This window comes from Lactuca saligna, chromosome 2 (genome assembly GCF_052625555.1).
Source record: "Lactuca saligna cultivar CGN05327 chromosome 2, ASM5262555v1, whole genome shotgun sequence".
Lineage (NCBI taxonomy): Eukaryota > Viridiplantae > Streptophyta > Magnoliopsida > Asterales > Asteraceae > Lactuca > Lactuca saligna.
The window spans coordinates 92593032-92616180 of record NC_136418.1 but is presented as its reverse complement, the minus strand read 5'-3'; the positions used below and the strand labels follow the sequence as shown (position 1 = coordinate 92616180).

The 23149-nt window shown below is 34.4% G+C and overlaps 1 protein-coding gene across 1 annotated transcript; it reads right to left on the bottom strand.

Moving 5' to 3' along the window:
* Positions 1-21175: 21175 nt before the first annotated feature.
* Positions 21176-22806, bottom strand: LOC145031193 (3-ketoacyl-CoA synthase 19-like). The gene has a single exon (XM_078979708.1). It carries the CDS (start codon positions 22802-22804, stop codon positions 21440-21442), a length of 1365 nt encoding a protein of 454 aa, XP_078835834.1. The 5' UTR covers positions 22805-22806; the 3' UTR covers positions 21176-21439.
* Between the last annotated feature and the right edge of the window lie 343 nt (positions 22807-23149).

Below are 23149 nucleotides of genomic sequence, written 5' to 3'. Positions count from 1 at the left end.
ACACCTCTACAAGTGGACTAAACCCACCTGATATAGAGGTGTTTACATGTCTCTCTCTCACTCTCACTAATGCATGGGTCAAAAGGCAAATCCACGACATGCAAGTGGGTTTTACAAAAGTCAAACCATTACAAAGTTAAACATGAATAACTTTGCACCCCAACAAACCTATCAGATCCCCTTACAATGGTACTGAGTAGGTTAAGCACTTGCAGCATGCAAGGGGCATTGGGCTAAAGGACGATATTAGTTTTAGTGATTATACAAATATTTAGAAACTTGTAAGAGGTACACTATAATTGATATTTGATGATTGAATAAAAGGAGTTTTATTTATAAGTAAAGTACATATCTTATGTCAATTATTTGCTCTTGTTTCACTTTTCCATGTTTTGACTTCCAGAATAATAAAATTATTTAAACTATGCACAATCGATCAAACTTTGGAAGTAGGTTATGAGGCTAGACTGTCATGGATTGGCTTGTACATTGTTTAAGGTGTTAGACGTAACAAAAGTTTGCTACAACATTCATGAGTGCTCGTGAAATAAGATTTGAGTATTAGATTAAACCCACGCTCACATGAATCACTTCATGGAATTTATCACGAGTGATTGTGAGACGATAATATCATATGATCTTCAAACCAAGATATATGAGTTGTTGAATACGAGTTTGTTGTGCATTGATGGTATGAAAACGTATCAGTAACTTGATGTTATAAAACATATCATTGTGCATGATTTAACGAACAATTAGTACAAGCATATAAGTCGAAGTTTATCTGTTCCTTTTATCCTAAGAGGATTAAAAGCGATATCTTGGGCCACTTGATGATTTGTTTTGGCTTATTTTTTGGGCCCGATCAGGACTTAAATTGACGTGTTCAATTAAGTTCTATGTCAAACAAATCGGAAATTGGGAAAAAAAAACTGTTGGACAATAAGTATAACTATGTTCCATGTATTTGTCCACACGATAGTTTTTAGAACAGAGGATTATTCGATCCCTTATCTAAAGGGTGTGTCACTGATTAGGCCGGAGTTCAACTGCGTCTTTTTAAAGCTACGATTGCTAATCGGATTTTGACAGTACAAGTGGAAGACTGTTGGATTAGATGTTTAAGCCTATAACTAAAATTGGTATGTACTTAACCAGATTGTAGAAAGGTCCTTTTGGGTTGCCTTCACCAGAGTAATTTGATAGGATGGCCTTTTTGAGAAGATCTTATTTGTGGTTTATTAATATATTACAAGTATAATATATTAATTGATAAATCGTATTATTTAATTAGTATTGATCAAGAATTAATTTGGAATTAATTTAGTGATCAAAAGAGACTAATTAAATATACGGAGACGAATTATGTAAATCAGTAATATTTGTAGTTGGGCTAATGATCTATGGTTAGTTAGGATGGGCTAAACATATGTGATAGTCCATAAAGGTTTAACCCATGTAACCCATGAGATATGAAGAGTCATGTGAATTACGGTTTGCATGGATGTAATCCTACACTTTCCCACACTATAAAAGGACCCCATAGTCACCAAAATCGGCCCCACACATTTCCAAGAAGAGTCATAACCGGTTTTCAACTTCCTAGCTACTTCTCATAAGCCTCCTTTTGCAATTGGTGTTTGTGACACATTAGAGGCATCACATTTGATGTGTTAAAGCTTTTGAAGGCCAAGAACTTTAAGCTACACTAAGAGGTATTCATATACTTTGGTTTTATGTTGTATATCTCAAAGTTTGGTATGCTAGTTTAGGCTTCATGCCTTGGAAACAATATTTCATGTATAATAAAGAAAACTTAGATCCAAAGCATCTAGGGTTGCATGTGCACCATAGGGGTGTTATAGTGCTAAAAAACCAACACACTTAGCATTCTAAGTTTAAGTCTAGAAATTGTACAAATTCCTCGTTCGCTTAAATGAATGATCCGGTGACAACTGTGACATCCGCATTTTCATGGCAAGAAAAGACCGATTTGTTTATGCGTTATTTAAAAATCATAGTATACTCTTAAGAAATATGTTGCGGAATTTCTTCCCAAAAATAGGATAAAGAGTTTATCAAAACGTTTCTGAAACAATGTATTTTTATTATATTAAAAACCTCGGGATATCATTTTCAATACAGATTAAAAGCATAAACAGAAACAATATAGGCCTTACAACATCTATTTATTCTAGTGACCTATAATCTATTGATCTCTTATCAGACCATCACTATGATGTTGTCTTGCCACTACCTGTATATAAGAAACTGAGTGGGTTAGGCTTTGGATCGTGGTGAGCACATAGAGTTTTCAACCCACAATAATTAAGTTTATTAATTTCATCAAATCATTCAACCTGATTACCCATTCCTGTTATCCTCACTTTACGTCCCTAAGGCTTCTAATATAACAGACCTAGCCTAAGGATTTTCATCAGGGTGACAACACTCATAGGAGATTCCTTAGCAATTCATGTCAAATAAGGCAACCATGAGGGGGATAGAGTACACGTGGTGACCACGTAGTTTAAATAAACACCTATAGGTTGTGAGTTTTCCAGCATTCCACTAGACTGTCTATAATAGTATGTGGTCGTCATCTATACTCTGCTAGATGACTGGATCATCGTAAACATCGAGGCCTCTCATCATTTTATCGCACACCAACTATTTCATCTACCCATGTTTTACCCACCATTTTTATAGATATAAAATACATATATAGTTTAAATCTTTTCAAACATGTATAAATCGTTCATCCAACATAGATATCAAGAACACAGATAATATGCACACATAGAACATAATTTATATTAAATACTTCATATATATATATATATATATATATATATATATATATATGTTTGTGTGTGTGTGTGTGCGTGCGTGTGTAAGTGGAAAGTAACTATGAACTCACTTGTTAAAGTGGTGATTCCAACTTGGACATCGCTTCGCTTCTTAACAATATAATTTCCTTCGATGAAACCTAGTATTATTACCACTAGATTTTGGTCTAATATTTATCATGGCTACTTACTAGCGATATTGTTTTATAAGTTTTAAACAATACTTTTCAACCACTATTTATAGACAAGAATGAAACATAAAACACCAGAGGGTAGGACCATTTTGACATTATAGCACTTCTGAAATCCAACAACTCTATACGACCCTTCAAACCACATTCCCAATATCGCGAGTAGTTAAAATAAATTATAATAACACTTTATATATATATATATATATATATATATATATATATATATATATATATATATATATATAATATTCTATAATATATAAATTTTTTATAAGTTCATAATAACGATAATAAATTTAAACCTAACCTATACTTAAAGTAGGGTATGCATAACTTACTTACCGGAAGGTTGGCTAGAAACCAGGCTCTGCGCGGGCAAAACATCCAAGCCGAAAGCTCTTTTTCTTGGATCGTTCAGGTGCTCCGGGGCTTTCCTTTGGCACTTAGAAGTTACTAGAGGTTGAGGTAGGTTTAGAGAGAGATTAGAGGGAGATTGAAGGGTGATGGTGTGAAGAATGAGGGAGACCCTCACATCCTTTATATAGACACCAGGTCCTCGGTTACGCTGGGTGTACCTTGGATGTACGATGTGTGTATGAGGGTATGTTGTGCGTAGGAGGGGGCATGTGTCAAACTTCGGATGGGGCGACGTGGATTATCCGTAGCCTAGTATGCGAGAACGCGGGGCGTAACGCTTCTCTGCATGGGGTGTTCACGTTTATTTCACATCATCCACTTCCAACTTCTAAATTTCGTAACTTTCACATAAGAGCTCCATTTTTTATGTTCTTTATATCCAGGCGTAGGTGGAGATGTTCTCTACAACTTTCTATTAGACTCCATCGACTAATTATGAATATTTTTATAGTTATGTTGTAACAGACCTGGATAGGTAAAGTCAATTAAAAATTCATAACATTGTCATTCGACGTCCGTTTTTGTTTGTTTTTCTATCGTTGAGCTACCATTAATAATATCTTCAATTCTTGTTTAGATTGTGTTGGCTAAAAATTGGTCATTCTAAGATTCAAATTCTGGGCTGCATACTGGTATGTTAAATCTTAGAAAAATCATAACTTACTCATACGGAGTAAGATTTGGATGTTCTTTTTATGCACGTTCTCAGTTTAACGTATACTATGACTTTTGTTTATACCACTTAGGCTAAAAGGTACTATAGCTTAAACTCACTTTTTATGTCACACAACGTTGTGTCGGTTTTACCGCAAAACTTCGACATCTCATAACCTCTTCGTTATAACTCGGATTATGACGTTCTTTATATCTCCAAAATTCATGTGACGACCACTACAACTTTCTTCATTGATATTGGGTTGATATATTATTTTATTTTCACACTTATTTTCATTCATAATTTATTATATCCTATAAATAAGTATAATGCATATGAAATCACATAACTCACATAACATTCAAGTAATTCCTCTTTATTTCTTCAAATTAGGTTACAACTATTGACCCTAACTATTACATCATCATACTAATGCTTAGACTAGAAACACATGCATTATAATTCTCTCCTCCTAAGGATGATTCTGTCCTGAAATCATGCATCAAGAACCCGATGTAGATTGTGACTTATCATGTCATTCTCTATTCCCCAAGTGAGGTTTGGCCCATTCGTATGTTTCGATCACACAAGCACTAAATTGACCATCTTGCGTCACTACTTCTTTGTCTTACGGTCAACAATTGTCTCAGGCTCTTCGATTAGCTTCTTATTTTCATCCATCCTTAACTTCGTAAGTGGAATTATATTGGGAACTTCTCCTGTGAAATTCCTCAAATAGCACACATGGAACGTGTTATGAATACCATCTAGTTCTTGAAGTAGTTCCAACTTGTACGCTTGGTTTCTAATCCTCTAAGGAAAATTGAATGGTCCAGTTAACCTTGGACTCAAATTTCCTCTCTTTCCAAATCATATAAGTCCCTTCGATGGTGAGACTTTCAGCAATACCGAATCTCCAACTTTGAATGTCATTGGTCGTTGCTTCTTGTCAGCATAGCTCTTTTGGCGATCCTCAGTTGCTAACATCCTTTCACTAATTACTTTTAACTTTTTAGCGGTCTGATGTACTATCTCAGGGCCTATAAACTGCTTTTATCCAGCCTTAAGCCAACAAGATAGTGTACGACACTTCTATCCATACAAGTCTTGATAAGGTGCCATCTTGATGCTCGAATAGTAACTATTATTATAATAAAACTCTACCAGGGGTAAGTGTTCATCCCATTTACCTTGGAATTCTAGGGTACATGCTCTTAGCATATCTTCCAGTGTTTGAATCATTCTTTCGCTCTGACCATTAGTCTACGGATGGTAGGCTATACTTAAACACAATTTCATATCCATTTCCTCTTGTAGGGTCCTCCAAAACCTTAACGTGAAACGAGTATCACAGATCTGATACAATTGTTAAAGGTAAAACGTGAAGTCTTTCTACCTTATTCACGTAAGCTTTTGCAAGCTTATCTATAGACCATCTCTCATTGGCTAGTATGAAGTATGAACCCTTAGTGAACTGATCAATGACTACCCAAATCATTTCGTGACCGTTTTTCATTCTAGGTAGTTTATTCACAAAATCCATGGTGATATCTTCCCATTTACCCATGGGTACATGTAAAGGTTTAAAAGTCCCATACAGTTTCTGATCTTGTGCCTTCAATCTCGTACATGTTACACATTCTGCCACATACTTTGCAACATCGAGCTTCACTGTCGGCCACCAGTAATTGGGTTTCAGATCCCTATACATGTTAGTGCTACCGGGATGAATCAAGTACATGGTTTTGTGAGCCTCTTCCATTAGAAGACCTCTTACTCCTCCCATCTTAGGCACCCAAATCCTATCTTGGAATACCTTTAATCCTTGATTTTTCATACTGAACACCAGTGTTTTGCCTAAATGCTTTTCCTCTTTGTCATTTTCTCCAAAACTTCTTCCTGAGCTTTCTTAATGCTTTCCATAATCGTCGAGACAACTTCTATTCTTAACGCTCTTGGCCTTTTTCTTTCAAGGTTTACTTTTTGACTTAGAGAATCAGCTCCAACGTTTGTTTTACCAGGGTGGTAAAGTATCTCACAGTCATAATCCATAAGCAACTCTAGCCAGCATCGTTGTATCATATTCAGTTCCTTCTAATTAAAGAGATACTGGTGACTCTTATGATGAGTGAAAAGTTTACACTTTGTGGAATAAAGATAATGCATCCATATCTTTAATGCAAATACTACTGTTACCAACTCAACATCATGAGCGGGGTAGTTATTTTCATGCTCTTTCAATTGTTGAGATGCATATGCTATCACCTTATCCCTTTGGGTCAAAACACAACCTAACCCAACTCCAGATGCATCGCTATAAACTGTGAAGTCTTCAACTCTATCAAGTAAAAAAAGAATTGGTGTTTCACACAACTTCTTCTTTAGCTTTTTGAATGCCTCTTTGTGTTTCTCATTTTATGTATATGTAGCTCCTTTATGGGTCAAAGATGTCATTGGAGCAGCTACTGAAGAAAAGCCTTGGATAAACCTTCAATAATATCCATCTAATCCTAGAAAGCTTCAAATCTCTGTGGGACTTTTTGGTCATTCACACTATATCACTGCTTCAATCTTTGCTGGGTCAACCATTATTCCCTCTTGGTTAACCACATGACTCAAGAATTGGACTGCTTGAATCCATTGATCACATTTAGATAACTATGCTTACAACTTTCCTTCTTCAAAACTTCTAACACTTCTCGTAGATGCTAGCCATGCTCCTGCTGGCTCTTTGAGTAAATCAGAATGTTTTTAAGAATACTATCATGAATTTACCGAGGAATGGTTTACAAGCACTATTCATCAAATCGATGAATGTTGTTGGAGCATTGGTTAGTCCAAATGACATAACAAAGAACTCATAGTGTATGTATCTTATTCTAATTGTGGTTTTCTCAATGTCTTGCTCTCTCTCTCTCTCTCTCTCTCTCTCTCTCTCTCCTTTAGCTGATGATATCCTAACCTAAGATCGATCTTTGATAAATAGCTTGACCTTGCAGCGGATTGACTAGGTCATCAATCATTGGTAATGATTACTTGCTTTTAACCATTGCCTTGTTCAGTTTTCTATACTCTATGCACATCCTCAAGCTTCCATCCTTCTTCTTTATGAATAACACTGGAGCTCCCTTGGGTGATGAACTAGGTGTAATGAAACCATTGTCCAACAACTCTTGAAGTTGCATCATAAGCTCCTTCATCTCCGTTGGTGCTAATCGGTATGGCGCTTTTGCTATTGGTGTCAATCCTGGTAACAAGTCTATTCGAAACTCCACTTGTCTATCAGGGGGAAATCCAGGAAGATCTACGGGAAAGACTTCCGGATAGTCACATACCACTGGTATTCTTTGTATCTCCTTTTTCTCCTTTTTTGGATCGATCTCAAATGCCAAGTATGATGTGCATCCTTTAGGCTGTAACATCCCGTTTTAAATAGAGTAATTAAATAATAAACTCGAAACCTTGAAAAATAATTTTTATTATTATTTTATATTATTATAACCCGAAAGCATGTAATAATTATCGGATGTTAGAAGTCGGGGGTTAAAATTGTAAGTTGCGGATTAGTTTTGTAAATATTTATGAATACAGGGGCTAAATGGTAACTTTTAGGACTTCATTTGAAAAGATTTTGAAGGGTAAAGGGCTATTGGTATGCATTAGACTTAATTTGTAAAGAATCTCAGGAGGCTGGGTTTAAAAGGTAAATTTTGGACCTTATATGGAAAGAATAATGGAAGGAGGGGCCATTTCCGTGATTATGGGATAAATCTTAAAGGATCTGGTATTTAAGCATAATACCATCGCAAACCCTAACCCTATTTCACTATTCCCAGCCGTCACCCTCTTCTTCACCTTCACAACCGCCATCTCCGCGCCTTAGCGTGAGTTTTCTCTGCCCCGATCACCGGCAAACTCGAGGATGCAAATCATGACCGACCATTGTTGCCATCGAAGATAACCTCGCCACCGTTGCTGCACTACCGACAAAAAAGACAAGTTCTCCTTCTTCCTTATGCCGACGCGCCACAACCACTACTCTCTTCGCCGGAAAAGATGAGAGTTAGACTGATAGGGTGGTCGTGGGAGGGGCGGTTGAACTGACTGATTTTGGGGTTCGCTGTAGCCGTCGTCTCCATGTGGTTGCCTCACCATAAGCTGCCACGATTATGCTGCTTCTGCTGGTTGTTTCATTCACGCCATCCACCGCCATGGTCACCGCTGCTGCTAGCTTTCTTATGTTGCTGCCTTCGCCACCCACCTCAGTGGGTGTTGGATTTATTTTCCAGGCATGAAATGTGTGTCCGTGTACTGTGATGGGATGAGGCCACCCGAGATCCGAAGAAACCACCACAACCACCACTGTAGGGTGGTGGTTGCCGTCATACGCCACCGTCGACCACCATTACGTAATAGTGTGTGTGTGTGTTTACGTTGCTTAGTGTAGTGTGTGGGCGTTTATTGTTATTATTTTTTTTTGTAAATTTGAAAATGGAATAATGAAAGGAAATTCCACCACCTTAGGGTGGTAGCTGCCGCCTCCTACCGCCACCAACCGCCGTCTCAGGTGGCGGTGTGCTTGCCTTGTGAGTTGACTCGATTAGGGATGCTTGAAACCCTAATGGGCCTTGTTATCCTAATGGGCCTAATGAAGCCAAATGGGCTTAGTGAAAACCCTAATGAGTCTAGTGGACTCTAATTGACCCAATAAAACCCTAATGGACTTAATGACATTCTAGTGGGCTTGATAGGCCCAATAAAGTCCTAAATAACCTAAAAGTCCAACAAATTAATAAATGGGCTAGTATTTGGGTTGGAAACCCTAAGTAGGGTTAGGAAAACCTTAATGGCAATAAAATCCTAATGTTGAAAATCATTGGAACACTCACACGATAATTAATTATTAAACCTAAATAATAATTAATATTCATTGGCAAAATTAACCTAAAAGCAACATTGGACTTAATGGATTAAGTCTTTAGTAGATTAAGTCCTTAATGGGTTAAGTAGTAACACTCAACCCTAATCATTATTTAATGTGAAAAACCCTAATTTTAGGATATTGGGCTTGGACTTATCGGGACCCACATTTGGGCCAATGGAATGGACTTAGGTATTAAGCCCAATCACATCATAAGAATTATTTAGTAAAGTGAGGGACTTAATGGATTAAGTCCTTAATGGGTTAAGTGTTTAGAAACACTTAACCCTAATTGTCATTTTATGTGAAACCCTAATTTCACATGGGCCTTGAATTGGGCCTTCCTAGTGGGCTTTAGTAATTGGAATATTAATGGACTTCCAAGAATAAGCAAATAGACTAAATAACTATATGGGTTTTAGGATAAGGCCCATGTGAGAGTCTTAGTCCCAATTTGGAAAATTGGGCCATAGATGGGCCATAAATGAGCCTTAATGATCATGTGATATTGGGTCATGGGAATCGGATTGGGATAAGTGGATGGGCCTTAAGGAAAGACCATGTAGAGGTCTAGGCCCAATTTGGAAAATTGGGCCATATGTTGGGCTATTGGGATTTTATAGTGTGAGTTGAATCGTGGGCTTGTAACCCAATTATTAATTGGGTATTGTTTGATGTTGACAGTGCAGGAATCTGTCAACCTGCAGTTGGAGTTGTATCTGCAGGACTTCAGCAATGTCAAGTGAGTTATCCTCACTATACTAAGGGGCCTAAGGCACCAAGGCCGGCCCATTGGATGTATTATCCTAGCAGTGTTAGATGTTGATCATGAGTTATTATTGCATGCTAGAGATGTATGCCAGTTGATATGCTAGTTTGGTAGGTCTGTAGAACTACCTGTGATATTGTCTGATTTCCTGTATGTGTATTTATCTATTACATGTCGACATGCTAGTTTGGTAGGTCCGTGCGGTAGCCAACAAACCCTAGAGTATTCCAGATATGAGCTGAGGGCCCGGTAGGCATTCCAGACTCATACTGAGGACTCTGTAGCATTCCATATACGAGCTGAGGGCCCGTTAAGCATACCAGATTCGTACTGAGGGACTAGGGGGTAAGCCAGCTTGTAAAGTTGTGGACCCATTGCATGTTGTTCAATTGTTATGATATGTTATTTGTTCATGTGTTATTAGACAATACGTGTATTGGTATTTTAGGGTTAACTCACTAAGCCTTCGAGCTTACATTTATTGATTATTGTTTCAGGTGCAGCAGGTGACCGCAGGAAGGCAAAGGCATGATTGTACAACTCCTCATTTTCATGGGTTTTATGATTTGATTCTGGGGATACTCTGAAGTTTAAACGATTTTGAAAACAAACTATAATAACTTAACGGTTCTTAAATGTATTAAAAAGTTTTAAATTGGCTTCAATTTTATGTGTGTTACATAGGCAAACATTTTCTGGATTTCATCAGGGAAATGATTCTAGAATTGACTCTACGTTTGTCTCCATACACCACAAATGACTCTTTTGCAGGTGGGTTTACTCTCACTATCTTCTTCTTGCATAATATGTCAGCATCGTTGGTGCTAAGAGAATCTATTCACAGTACGATGTCGAAACCATTCAACTCAATGGGTAACAACTCTTCATGGAATTCATTTGCGTTCAAGTCGATGACAATGTTTTTAATGCAATCGCTAATAGGTATAAATTTGCTACTTGCAACTTCTAGAATGAGAGCATTATCAAGTTTATCTACAGGCAATGCTAGTCTTCCACCAAATTTATGTGATATAAAGGAGTAATTTTCTTTGGAATCAAACAATATGTTGGCAGGAAATCTGTTTACAAGAAAGGTACCTAAAGTGACATCTGTTGCATCCTTTGCGGTTTTTAGTCTCATATGGAAAGCTCTTGCCTTCGGCCTTGATGGAACGTTAGGCAGTGCTGCCTCCTTCTTCTTCGGGCATTCTTTTTTGAAATGTTCCCTTCTTCGTTACATCCATAGCACACCCTCTTGTTGGATACGTACTCACTACAGTTACCAAAGTGTTTCTTTTTACACTTCTTGCATAACTTAGCTTCGCCTCCTCGTCCTCCAAATTTCTTTGAACTAGAATTGTTCTTTTTGTTGGACCTTGAAGATCCTTCAAACTTCCTCTTCTCGCCAACTTCAACCTTGATGGCGGCTCTTCCCTTGATCATCTCCTCAACAAACTTGCTCAACGTACTGGCACCGTGTAGTCCCATAGAAGTCCCTTTACATACTTATCGATCCTTATCAGCTCGTCAGGGACAATACTCAAAGAAAACTACATCTTGTCTATGAAGGCATTGGTATATTTATCAATGGATGTGTAGCCCTTTTTCAACGTCAGGAATTGATTCTCTAGATCTAGAAGGTTTTGGGCCTAGTAGAACTTGCGTTTAAAGTGTACCAAGAACACTGCCCATGTCAGTTGTAGTGGCTCATTCGGTTTTATGATTTTCCCTAGAGTGTTCGACCAGCAAACAGTGCGACCTGTGAACTGAAACACTGCATATGTGGTTTGTAGCTTGCCCTTGCAACCACATGTTATAAAGCCTAGCTCCATTTCATAGATCCAATTCATTACTCCGATAGTATCTTCTTTTCCAGTGAAAGTCAATAGCTTGCAAGTTGTGAAGTCCTTATACTTGCATCCATTCCCCTCGATTCCTTAATATTGGTTATTCCTTCTAACCATTGGCGGTTTAGCATGACCAACGGTTCTACTGTAATTCCCTTCTTCTGATTGTCCGTTATTTAGTTTTGGCTGTTCAACAGGCATCGTATGTTCTTCCCTATTATTCAACAACATTTTCCTCATCTCTTCCCTCTATTTAGCCGTCATATCCCAAATCATGGCTTGTACTCCTGCCATTATGATTGACTCAAGTGCAACTGCTACTTCCTATGCACGCTCAATCACTTGGGTTGAGGTTGCTTGATCCTATTTCCATTTAGGTTTCCGAATCCACTTCGTGTTCTCGCCATGTAAATCTATACACCAAATTAGGTGAATTTAGATCTTTATTTATGATAGACGTTTAAATCTTCCTTGTCACTCTGAAACATTAGATGCTAGTTCTAATATGGTAGTCGAACGTTTACAAATATGAACACTACTTTCTTCGTAGACAGGTCATAGCTTCTTCGTTATAACTTGGATTTCAGCGTTCTATATATCTCTGGAATCCTTGTCACGACCACTACAACTTTCTTCATAGATATTGGGTTTATCTATTATTTTTTATGCTTATTTTCATTCTTAATTTATTATATCTTATAAATAAGTATAATGCACATGAAATCACATAATTCACATAATATTCAAGTAATTCTTCTTTATTTTTTCAAATTAGGTTAAATTTGTTGACCCTAACTATTACATCATCATACTAATGCTTAGTCTAGAAACATGAGCGTTACACATAGCAATACCAAACTGAGTAAGAATCAAAGTCCGAATACTGATACTAAGATAGCAGAAATGACTTGAGTTCTATATGCTTCTATCGTTGGATCGATCATGTATGCTATGATATATACTAATACTGGCGTGGGTTTTGCTTTGAGCACGGTTAGTCGATATAAGGGAAAACCAAGTCGAGATCATTGGATAGCGGATAACAATATTGTTAATTATCTGCAGAGAATTAAGGATCGGGTCCTTGTGCTTGATGGCAGTGATAACATAAGAATAATTGGGTATAGTGACTCTAGTTTTTAGACAAACAGAGATAAGTTTCATTCTCAGTATGGATGGGTATTTACCTTTAATGGAGGAGCAGTAACTTGAAAAAGTTACATACAGTAGACCGTGGGTGATTCTACTTCTGAATCAGAGTAAGTTCCATACAACAACAAGCGAAGCATCAAAGGAGGCTATATGGTTTAAGAACATCATCAGAGACCTTGGAGTTGTGCCAGCCATAAAGGAGCCAATGGAGATTTTCTATGATAATGAAGGAGCGCTTTCCTTAACTAAGGAACCAAGATATCATGGTAGATCAAGACATATCGATATAAAATATCACTTTATTAGATATCGAGTAAGAGAAGGACACATCATCGTGAAGAGGGTATCATAAGAAGAGAATCCTCCAGATCCCCTCACAAAGGGTTTGAGTAGGGTTAATTATATTCAGCATGCAAGGAGCATTGGTCTGAAGGATGATATTAGTTTTAACAGTTAGATCGACACTTAGAAACTTGTAACAAATTAATGTAATTGACATTAAATGAATAAATAATAGAGATTTATTTATGAGTATTGTTTAATATCTTTTATCATTTTTTTTTATTATTTTGTTTCATTTTTGCATGTTTTACTTCTTACATAATTAGCTTATTCAAACATCCATACTTGATCATACTTTTGAAAGTAAGTAGTGAATTAAGACTTTCATGAATCAGACTGTAGATTGTCTAAGGGTATAGACATAACAAAGGTTTGTTGCAGTTTTCGTGAGCACTTTTGAAATGAGGATTTAAGTATTGGATTATCCTATGCTTAGAGAATTACTTCATGGAATTTATCACAAGTAATTATGAGACGATAAGATCTTATAATCTTGAAACCGATATATACGAGTTGTTGTTTACGAGTTGGTTGTACATTGATGATATGTAAATGCATCAGTAACCTGATGTTATAAAACTTATTGTTGTGCATTATTTGATGAGTAAATAGTGCAAGCATATAAGTCAAAATTATATGTTCCTTTTGATCTAATGGAAAAGCGATATCTTGGGCACTTTAATGATTTGGTGTTGACTTATGTGCCAGGCCTAGCCAAGAGTAAATTGATGTGTTCGATTAGTAGTTCTTTGTCAATTTAAATTGAAAATCAGGAAACAAACTGTTGGACAATGATATTGAATCAGTTCCATGTCGTATTTCCACAATGATATCTTGCGGAACAGGGGATTATATGATCACTTATCTTAAGACACATTATTGACTAGGCCAGAGTTTGACAACAGCTTTGAGAGCTACAATTTGCTAGTTGGTCTTTGAAGTTACACTGACAATTATAGTTATTAGACTTATCCAAGTAGGAGACTGGTGGATTAACTATCTAATCCCATAACTATAATTGATATATACACTTGAATTGAGAGTAGCACAGTCATTTTAGGTTGCCTTCATACTAGCAACTTGATATAATGATTAATTGAGAAAGAGGAAGAATTTATTAATTTAATTAATAAATTGTAATGAAGTATTTACTAATGTATTATGTAAATAATATATTAATTATAAATCATATTATTTAATTAATAGTTAATCAGAAATTATTGTAATTAATTTTGGGATTAATTGAATTAATTAAAAGTACATATTTTGTTTGGTAATTTATTGATAGTTGAGAAAGAAGCTCTAGAACCCTCCTAAGAGGCTTGGACAAAAATCTTCTAGAGAAGCCGTAGAATTTTCATCCAAGGGCTTATAGATGGAAGGTTTAAGGCTTGTTTGGTCCTTAATCAGAGCAATTAGGGTTTTGTACTCTTCACCCTAGCTTTGGCTATAAGTCACCTCAATATATAAAGATCCATACCCTTATGAATTTGACCACTAGAAACCCTAGAGAGTTATATCCAAAAAATGAATCATCTTCCTCCCTCTCATATCTTATCCTCTTGCTAAGTGTTTTTGTGATTCATTAGAGGTATTACATATGTGATACTTGCTCTCAATCTTCAAGATCTACAAGGTTTTGGATTGTTATTATAGTATAACAATCAAAGGTATGTTACATAATCCTTTATTTTAAGATTTTCGATTATTATCTATAGATTTAGGGTTTGAATGTTGTTGCTCATATGGTATGTTCAATTAGAGAAGACATTAATCTTTTTTGGGTTGCATGCACACATAGGATTGTATGTTACGTTAAGACCCTTCAAAATCAATTGGACTTCTAGAAATAAGTACTCTTGACTTTCTTACCAAAGTACATATTTCTGTTATGTGATGCTTTGAAAAGACTCTAACTAGACTTCTTAAGCTTATACACCTTCAATGGATAACATATATGTGTGTTTAAACCCTTTCAGGACTCATATATATATATATATATATATATATATATATATATATATATATATATATATATATATATATATATATTGAAAGTTCAAATAGTTCCTTGACATTCCTCACAATTCGAAATATGAAGAGGGATGCCGTAATCATATTATGAATTTAAGAATGCAGTTAACACAAACAATATCCATATTGATCTTTATCTGATCTTATAATATATCAACGAAAGAGTTTACTCACAACCATTCTCATGAATTAAAGCGAAACATATTCCATCTAGATTTTAGAGTGTATATGTTCCTATCCATGTTAATCTATCATTTAAAACCAACCTACTATCATAAGACAAGGTTTAAGATAAAACTAAATTCAAATTTAGCTTTCCTTCATGGAATGAACTTTGTTATTCTAAATTTCTTTCCCTCTGGTAGCACAAGGGCTTACCGGTGCTTCTATGTTGTTAACATGCCACCCATATAGATCAATGCACTTTCACTAACCAACGCGCTTTTTCTTTTCTAGTCAAATGAAAAAATAGATCTCATAAGCATTTCCAACTCAGCTTGAAGTGCATAGAAATAAGAATGTGTCAACCAAACACGATAGGTTATCAACCTCAGGTTGTGTGCTAGTGATAACTAAAAGGTTTATTGTCGATTGACTCTTGAAACTATCAAGACCAATATGACTCCCACTGAATTCTTGACGTATGAGTTTTTTGTTTTCAAGGAACATTGTTTGATGAGCTAAAACAAATATTCAAAAGTTTGTGTGGTTCTCGAAAAGAAAACACTCCATTGAATAGGTCTTAATTTATATTTTGTTTCTCGATTAACAAAAACATCACAACTCCAATTCTATATATACTAGAGTAAGAAAACATTATTACTCCATATTTCACTAGGTGTTATCAACCTTCTTAATTTGAAATAAATTTCAAGATATGATTTATAGTTACTAGAACATGGCTATACAACTTGATTTGGAATAAAGTACGACTCATCAATGATTGAACTATTTCCAACAATATCTGATTCCTCTTCTTAGTCATACAATTGCACTAAGATGTTCTCCGAGGATCAATTGTGATATAAATCCAGAATCACTAATATGATCATAAAACATGATGCTAAAACATTATCCTTTGTTATTAGATTAGAGAATATTTTATCTTTCTGCCTAATAGATACTTCTTATTCCTTCTGCTACTCTTTGAATCTTTTTAAAGTATCAGAATTATGCTTAATCTTATAAACACAACCATATTTACTGAAACGTCATAAAATCATGACGAATAGAGTTACCGTCATCTGTGGTCGATCTAAATAGTCCATATCAAAATGTACTAGATCTGTTAGTCCTTAACTTGCCCCAAATAAAAATATGGCAATGAGTTAGTTATAATTTTCCAATGAACAAAATTCTTATACACTATACAATGCGATTTCTACAACACCAAGTATCTGTCCAGTTGGCGATGAGATTTCTTTTCACTTTGTCAATTATGACAACACCACAAACGATATTATAAGAATCGAATCCACAATTAATATTGCTAATATTAGAAATGTAACAAACACTTTCATAAATACCATTACAAGAAAATGTGAATAAGGTAACTAGATAAAACAAATTTTCAGTTTTATTGAAAAATAAACGAAAAAATTGGAACTTTTCTTTACAACGCATAAAATGAAAAACTATGTTTCTGGACATCTTCTAAGAGTAATAGCAATCTATCATCCTAACTCCTTAGTAGCAGCTCCAAATTCCGATCATCGAACCATGTGACCGAAGTTCATTTCTCAAGATTAGATTCAGCTCACTTTGCTTAAGCTTCTTTCTTTCTCTTAGATCTTGCAACAACATCAAATGTGATCATCACATAATGTATTAAAATTCTAGGAATAGGAAGTTGAAAAATAATGGAGGTAGATATTGAATGTACCTGAAGTAGAGTCATTCGAATTGACTTTACCATATTAGAGATATTTCTTATACTTTGGACAACTTCACAACCCCTATCCCCTCATATGGCAGTAGAAACAAATGGACTCTTTGGGCTTAACACATGGGATGATCTCATAATGAGGCTTTCTCATTACCATACGATCAAACTGTTTGATCTTGGCTGATCCCTTTCCATTGGGCAAAGAAATCTTTTTCGAACCACCAATGTCACCATCACCAATGTCCATAGAAACCTTGGAATTAGAACATATAAGCAACACTACCTCGGATGTGCTCTTAAGGATTTCTGCTTCAACAACTATCAACATTTATGTTAGATGAATTAGGGTCACATCGAGATTCCTCATATGGAAGTTTTCAATAAACTGAACATATGACTTAGCAAGCGAAAGTAGAACCAAATCAATAGATTGCTCCCTTAGAAAGATGACATCTATTCTTTCCAACTTGTCAATGTACGATTTCATTTCTAGAACATGCACACCCATAGAATTTCCATCTTGATGCCTACATGCCAGTAGGAATTGAGTTGTTTCATATATTTCAACTTGATAAAAACATAATGTTGGGGGAGTCACATGAGGAGGAGGTGGAAGTGTTAAAGAAGCATAATGTCCAGTTCCACCAATTCCCGAAGAAGGGAAAACATTTTACCTTGATCAGAATGTGAAAAATCATCTTCAGAACGAAGAGGAAAACCATTTCCAAAATAACGAGGAAGACCATTACTATCTTCAAAAGACATCTAAAATTAGGAGAAAATAGAACTCGAGTTAGTTGATTTTAATCCTTAATTATTAATCCAAAATTTAAACTAAGGCTAGGATCCATATTTTTTTTATTTGGACTTTGAAGAGAGATGTCGTAGTCAAATTCAAATCTATTTTAGTTAGGTAACGCTTTTACTAATTCCAATCTTATGAAACTCCTAGATCTTTTGAGATTAAATGAAGCTTATCAATGATATGATTAATCTCAGATTATGCTCTCATTTTTGTGACCGTGATGTTGAGGACCACAACCGAGATATGAATAGCCACACAAACCCGCTTGACAGCCTTGATTTCATTTATTAACTCTCATTGATGTGTCAGTTAATCACACACGCTCCACCAACAATGATAATTTTCAAGATGTCCATCATCTCTCTTTATAGTCCCTATTAATGTGTCGGTTAAACACACACACACTCCATTAACGACATATAAAACATGATGTATGTTTTCACGGATTAGCATACTTTTCACATTGTTTCCTAAAGTAGCTAAGAGTGAGATTTTAAAAATAGTTTAGTTAGTTTATCTCATTATACTTATGAATGAGATTATGTATTATCAAATACGTTCGGCTAACGACCCTCCACCATACAAGAGAACGGTGGGTAAGAGTAGATACTCAATAGTGATCATTTTATAGGTCGCTTCCTTAAACCCTCTTTAGAGTATAGCGTCGTGAATGAGGCATACTAGCGATTTGACTATCTTGTCTTATACATATGTTATATAAATCTTTTAATTATATATAGTATAAGGTGTATTTAAAACTTTTCTAAAATACTATGTTTAAATTTAAATTTTCAGAATTAATAAAAATTAATTTAATTTAAAAACAAACTAATTTTGATTTAATCTTTATCTTTAATTAAATAATTAATTAAATCGTTATGGATTAAATCAGTATTTACATTTAACCAGTTAATAAAATAAATCAAATTTAGTTCTAATCCTAAGCCTTCTAATTTTCGAAAATAGACTAGGTTTATCAGGTGTTAATTGTTCAAATTTTAAGGCTTTTAAAATAACATATAAGGAAACAAGGAAACCTTAAAATAGGATCCCCAATTTTCGAAAATTAGGCAAAGGGGGCTAATGTTTCTAAAACCCTTGCAAATTTCGAAAATATAGGGTGGAGGATTGGGTTTCAAAAACCCAAGAAGATTTTGAAATTTACCTCCTTAGGGTTTAGTTTCTATAAACCCTAATTTTGATTTATTCAACTTTGTGCAAGATCAATGATAACAATGACTCTAATACCACTGATACATTTTATATGTTAAAAATAAATCCATTTTTTGGTTGAAAAACATAAACCTTAAGTTCACATGCACTCTAAAGGATCTATGTTCTCACTATGATTTGCAAACAACTATTGAATATCAATAACCTTAAAAGTACATTGATATTTTCGAAATTACTCAAAGGTTATTAGAAAATACATACATCCTTCTTAATAAATGAAAGTGTTTTTTTTTTCGCCACATGTCAATCTCTTATGAGTTTTGACACTTGTCATTTTGTAGTATTTTTAAATAAATATTTTTTCCATTTGTCATTTTCTCATTTTTTTTTTATATTTCTTAATTAACACATCATATTTACACCTTAACTAATAACTGCCTTAATTAAAAATAACCAATAAATTACAATATTACAACTCATATAGTATTTAATATGTTTCCTTTTAAAATTCAAATTTTAAGTTTCAAATTTAAATAAATTTTTGTTTAAACCTTCATATTTATTTATTTTTTTGTTTTATCCAACCCGTGTAATATACGGGTTTCACAACTAGTTAGTTTATTGTAGCAAATAAACTAGTAATCCTTCCTTTGTTGGGATTCAGAAAGCAAACATTAAAAGTTGTGTTCCTCTAATGGCTCTCACCCAAACCCTATCAAGTTACAACCTAAAGAGGAGAGAGGAAGAGAATGAAGAATTCTGAATTCTATGGCTTTTAGAATGATGATTTCTAAATTCTAAACATTTAGGAGTTTTTATAGGTGAGTAAGGGAGCTAGGATAATGTATGTTCCTTTTAGATAACATTAATCCTTTTGCTTTCCTCTAAGCCATCCAAGCTTCCTTAGAGCTCAAGAAAAAGCTCTAGAAACCTCTAAAAACCCTATAGAAACCGTCTCATATATGGGAGGTTTTAGAATTAATCAATGTTCAACTTTTAATATTGTCACCTTTAGTCATTTTATTTTTAGTTAATCCTATTAATCCTAAAGTTAATTCAAATTAATTTTAGATTGATTTTTTATTAAATAACATTATTTCTAATTAATATATTATTATCATAATATATTAATAAATCATTTATTTTGATTTCTATTTAATTTATTAACTATATAATAAATTAATAAATTAGTTTCTCTGTAAAAAAAATTTCAATCAATTACTAGGTTTGAGTGTAAGCTCAAAAGAATTTTGCAAATAATTAAAGATTATATTAAATATAATTTAATTTTTGGTTTAACAACCTAATCCAACACAATTCAAATCTTTTACTACTAATGACTAACATGATTTGTTTGAATTTAAAGAATACAAGTATCAATGATAAGAGCATCGACATAGTTTAATAAAATTCTTAGAATTTGATGAAATATTTAGTTGATTATGTTAATGAAGCAAAGTTGAGCATAAAGCATAGTGGAATACGGCATTCACGTTCAACTTTGGATGAGTTCAGTGGTTATAGGACTTTTTTAATGAGAAAAATGAAAAAATAAATATCTATTAAATTTTTGTAATGTTCAATACGATGTAAATATATATATATATATATATATATATATATATATATATATATATATATATATATATATATATATATATACCAATAAAAGAGTAGCTCTTTTGCCATGTATCATCATATTAGATATTTTAATTAATATGTTGTCAATTGCCAATCTATTAGTTTTCCATTTTAAATTTCATAGACCTCTCATTAATGTGATTCTATTTTAAATTTTAAATTTTAAATTATTGTTTTCATTAACTCACAAATAAAAAATATCTAATATATATTAAAAATTAATTTTATGTATTTATTTGAATCAATGATTATAATTTTACATAACTAATAAAAATATCTGTTAAATTAATAATTTATTTAAAATAACTTATTAATAATCTTGAGTTTTTTCTGTGAAAGTTTGATTAATTTTATAACCGTAGTTCCTACGGGTTATAAACTAATATATATATATATATATATATATATATATATATATATATATATATATATATATATATATATATATATATATATATATATATATATATAAAAGAGAAGTAGAATAATAAAGTGTAACTGTTATACACAACATATATAAGCACTATCTATTATTTTTACAACAAATAAACACATTTTACATGTAAAACATTTTTAGACATCTAGTACGCCAATAGGTAATTTAAAAACCCCAATCACCTGGATAAGTTATCCACAAATGATCGATGAGACAATGAGTACTCTTATTGGTGATGAAAATAACGAGAAACTCACTGAAATAAAAACTTTTAGCTAACGATTAACTTTTAGTGCTCCAAGCATTTCAAAGATAATGTTTATGCAAAACCAAGTATCTTGTCTGCATCTTCACGTGTGACAAAATCCATATCTTCATCATTGATCCATGCGTACTTCTCCAGATAAGGGTTTGTAGCCTGCTTTACAGGGTACTTTTCGATCATATCTTTCCAGACATTAGTTCGATCTAAGTCTCTTGTGACCTCCCAAACACAGCTGTTGGATTTGAAACCTGCACCCAAACTGATCATTAAGATTCTATCACCCTTCTTCAGCCTTTTCTTTGCTTCCATGTATCCAAGAACATACCAGAGCCCACCAGACGACGTGTTTCCAAAACGATGCAGCGTCATTCGAGATGGTTCAAGATCGTAATCGCTTAACCCTAGATTTGTACCCACTTCATCGATTACAGCTCTTCCACCTGGGTGTATGCAGAAGTGTTCGATTCCAGTTTTAAGGTTGATTTTCGAACCAGATTTGAGGCATGTATAACGAATTATCTCCCAAAGTGGAAGCACTTTTGGTAGAAGCACTTGTAGGTTCTTCATCAAAGCCCGACCAGCAACTTTTGGGAGGGATTTTTTGAGACGAAAGCCTTCGTATCCTTCATCATCTTCGATCTGCATGCAGCAGTTATAGGCTTCATCGTCCGAGGCAAAATGGCTTCGAACCATACACTTCAGTTTCAAAATCGCGTTGTTTTTGCGATCTCTGTCGTTGGTCAAAAGCATTGAACAACCTCCGACCCGAAAAAGAACGTTAGAGAGCATCATGGATCCTTCTCTCCCACAGTACCAGTGAGACGACATGGATTCTGTGCTCACAACAATGGCTATTTTGTTCTTGTGAGTCTTGAACAAGTGTTGGACCAGATCGATACCAGTTAGACTTGCGCTGCACCCCATTCCTGAGAGATTGAACGCCTTAATATCCGACCGCATATTGTAATGATTTATGATTCTTGACGCTAAAGAAGGCACTGGTGAGATTAGGGATACAGTCACCACTAGTATATCAACTTCAGATGGCGAGATATTCGACCTGGAAAAAATACTGTCAAGCGTATCATAGAACACATCATCTAATTCTGATAAAGAAGCAACAAGTGTTGGTTTTTCTTCTTCACCCAATATGATGCTTTTTGGGCCATAAGTTTCTTCACCAATGCCTGAATTTACCATGGTTTTTAGAAGGAACCTGTAATCTTCGACACGTAGATTCTTGTTGCGCCAAACAATCTTCGCACACTGTTCGGTGTCCAGCTTCATCTCCTTCTTTCCCTTGTAGCATTGATAATCGATCATATAGCATGTTTTGCCTGTTCCAAGTACCAGCTTTGTTAACCAAAAAGTAACATATGAGATCATTAACAAGATCATACTTGTTGCTAATAACTCCATTGCAAAGGGAATCATAGAGAAATATAGAGGGTTTTGAAGCTGTGTTTGTTTATATAGGGACATCACTACTAGGGGTGTTATTCGGTCGGTTTTGTTTCGGTTTTCGGTTTATACGGTTTGGTTTTATTAGTTTTTTTACATCTCAAAACTAATCACAATCAAACCAAATAAGGTTCGGTTTAATCGGTTTTGGTTAATTCAGTTACAATTTATTCGTTTTGGTTTACTGGTTAAACCAAATCAAATTTTACATGTAAAAACAAATATTAAACTAAAAGGAAAGAAAATTACTGAAGTTTTACCAAATGAATAAAAGAAAAACACTAATACACAACTTATTATATT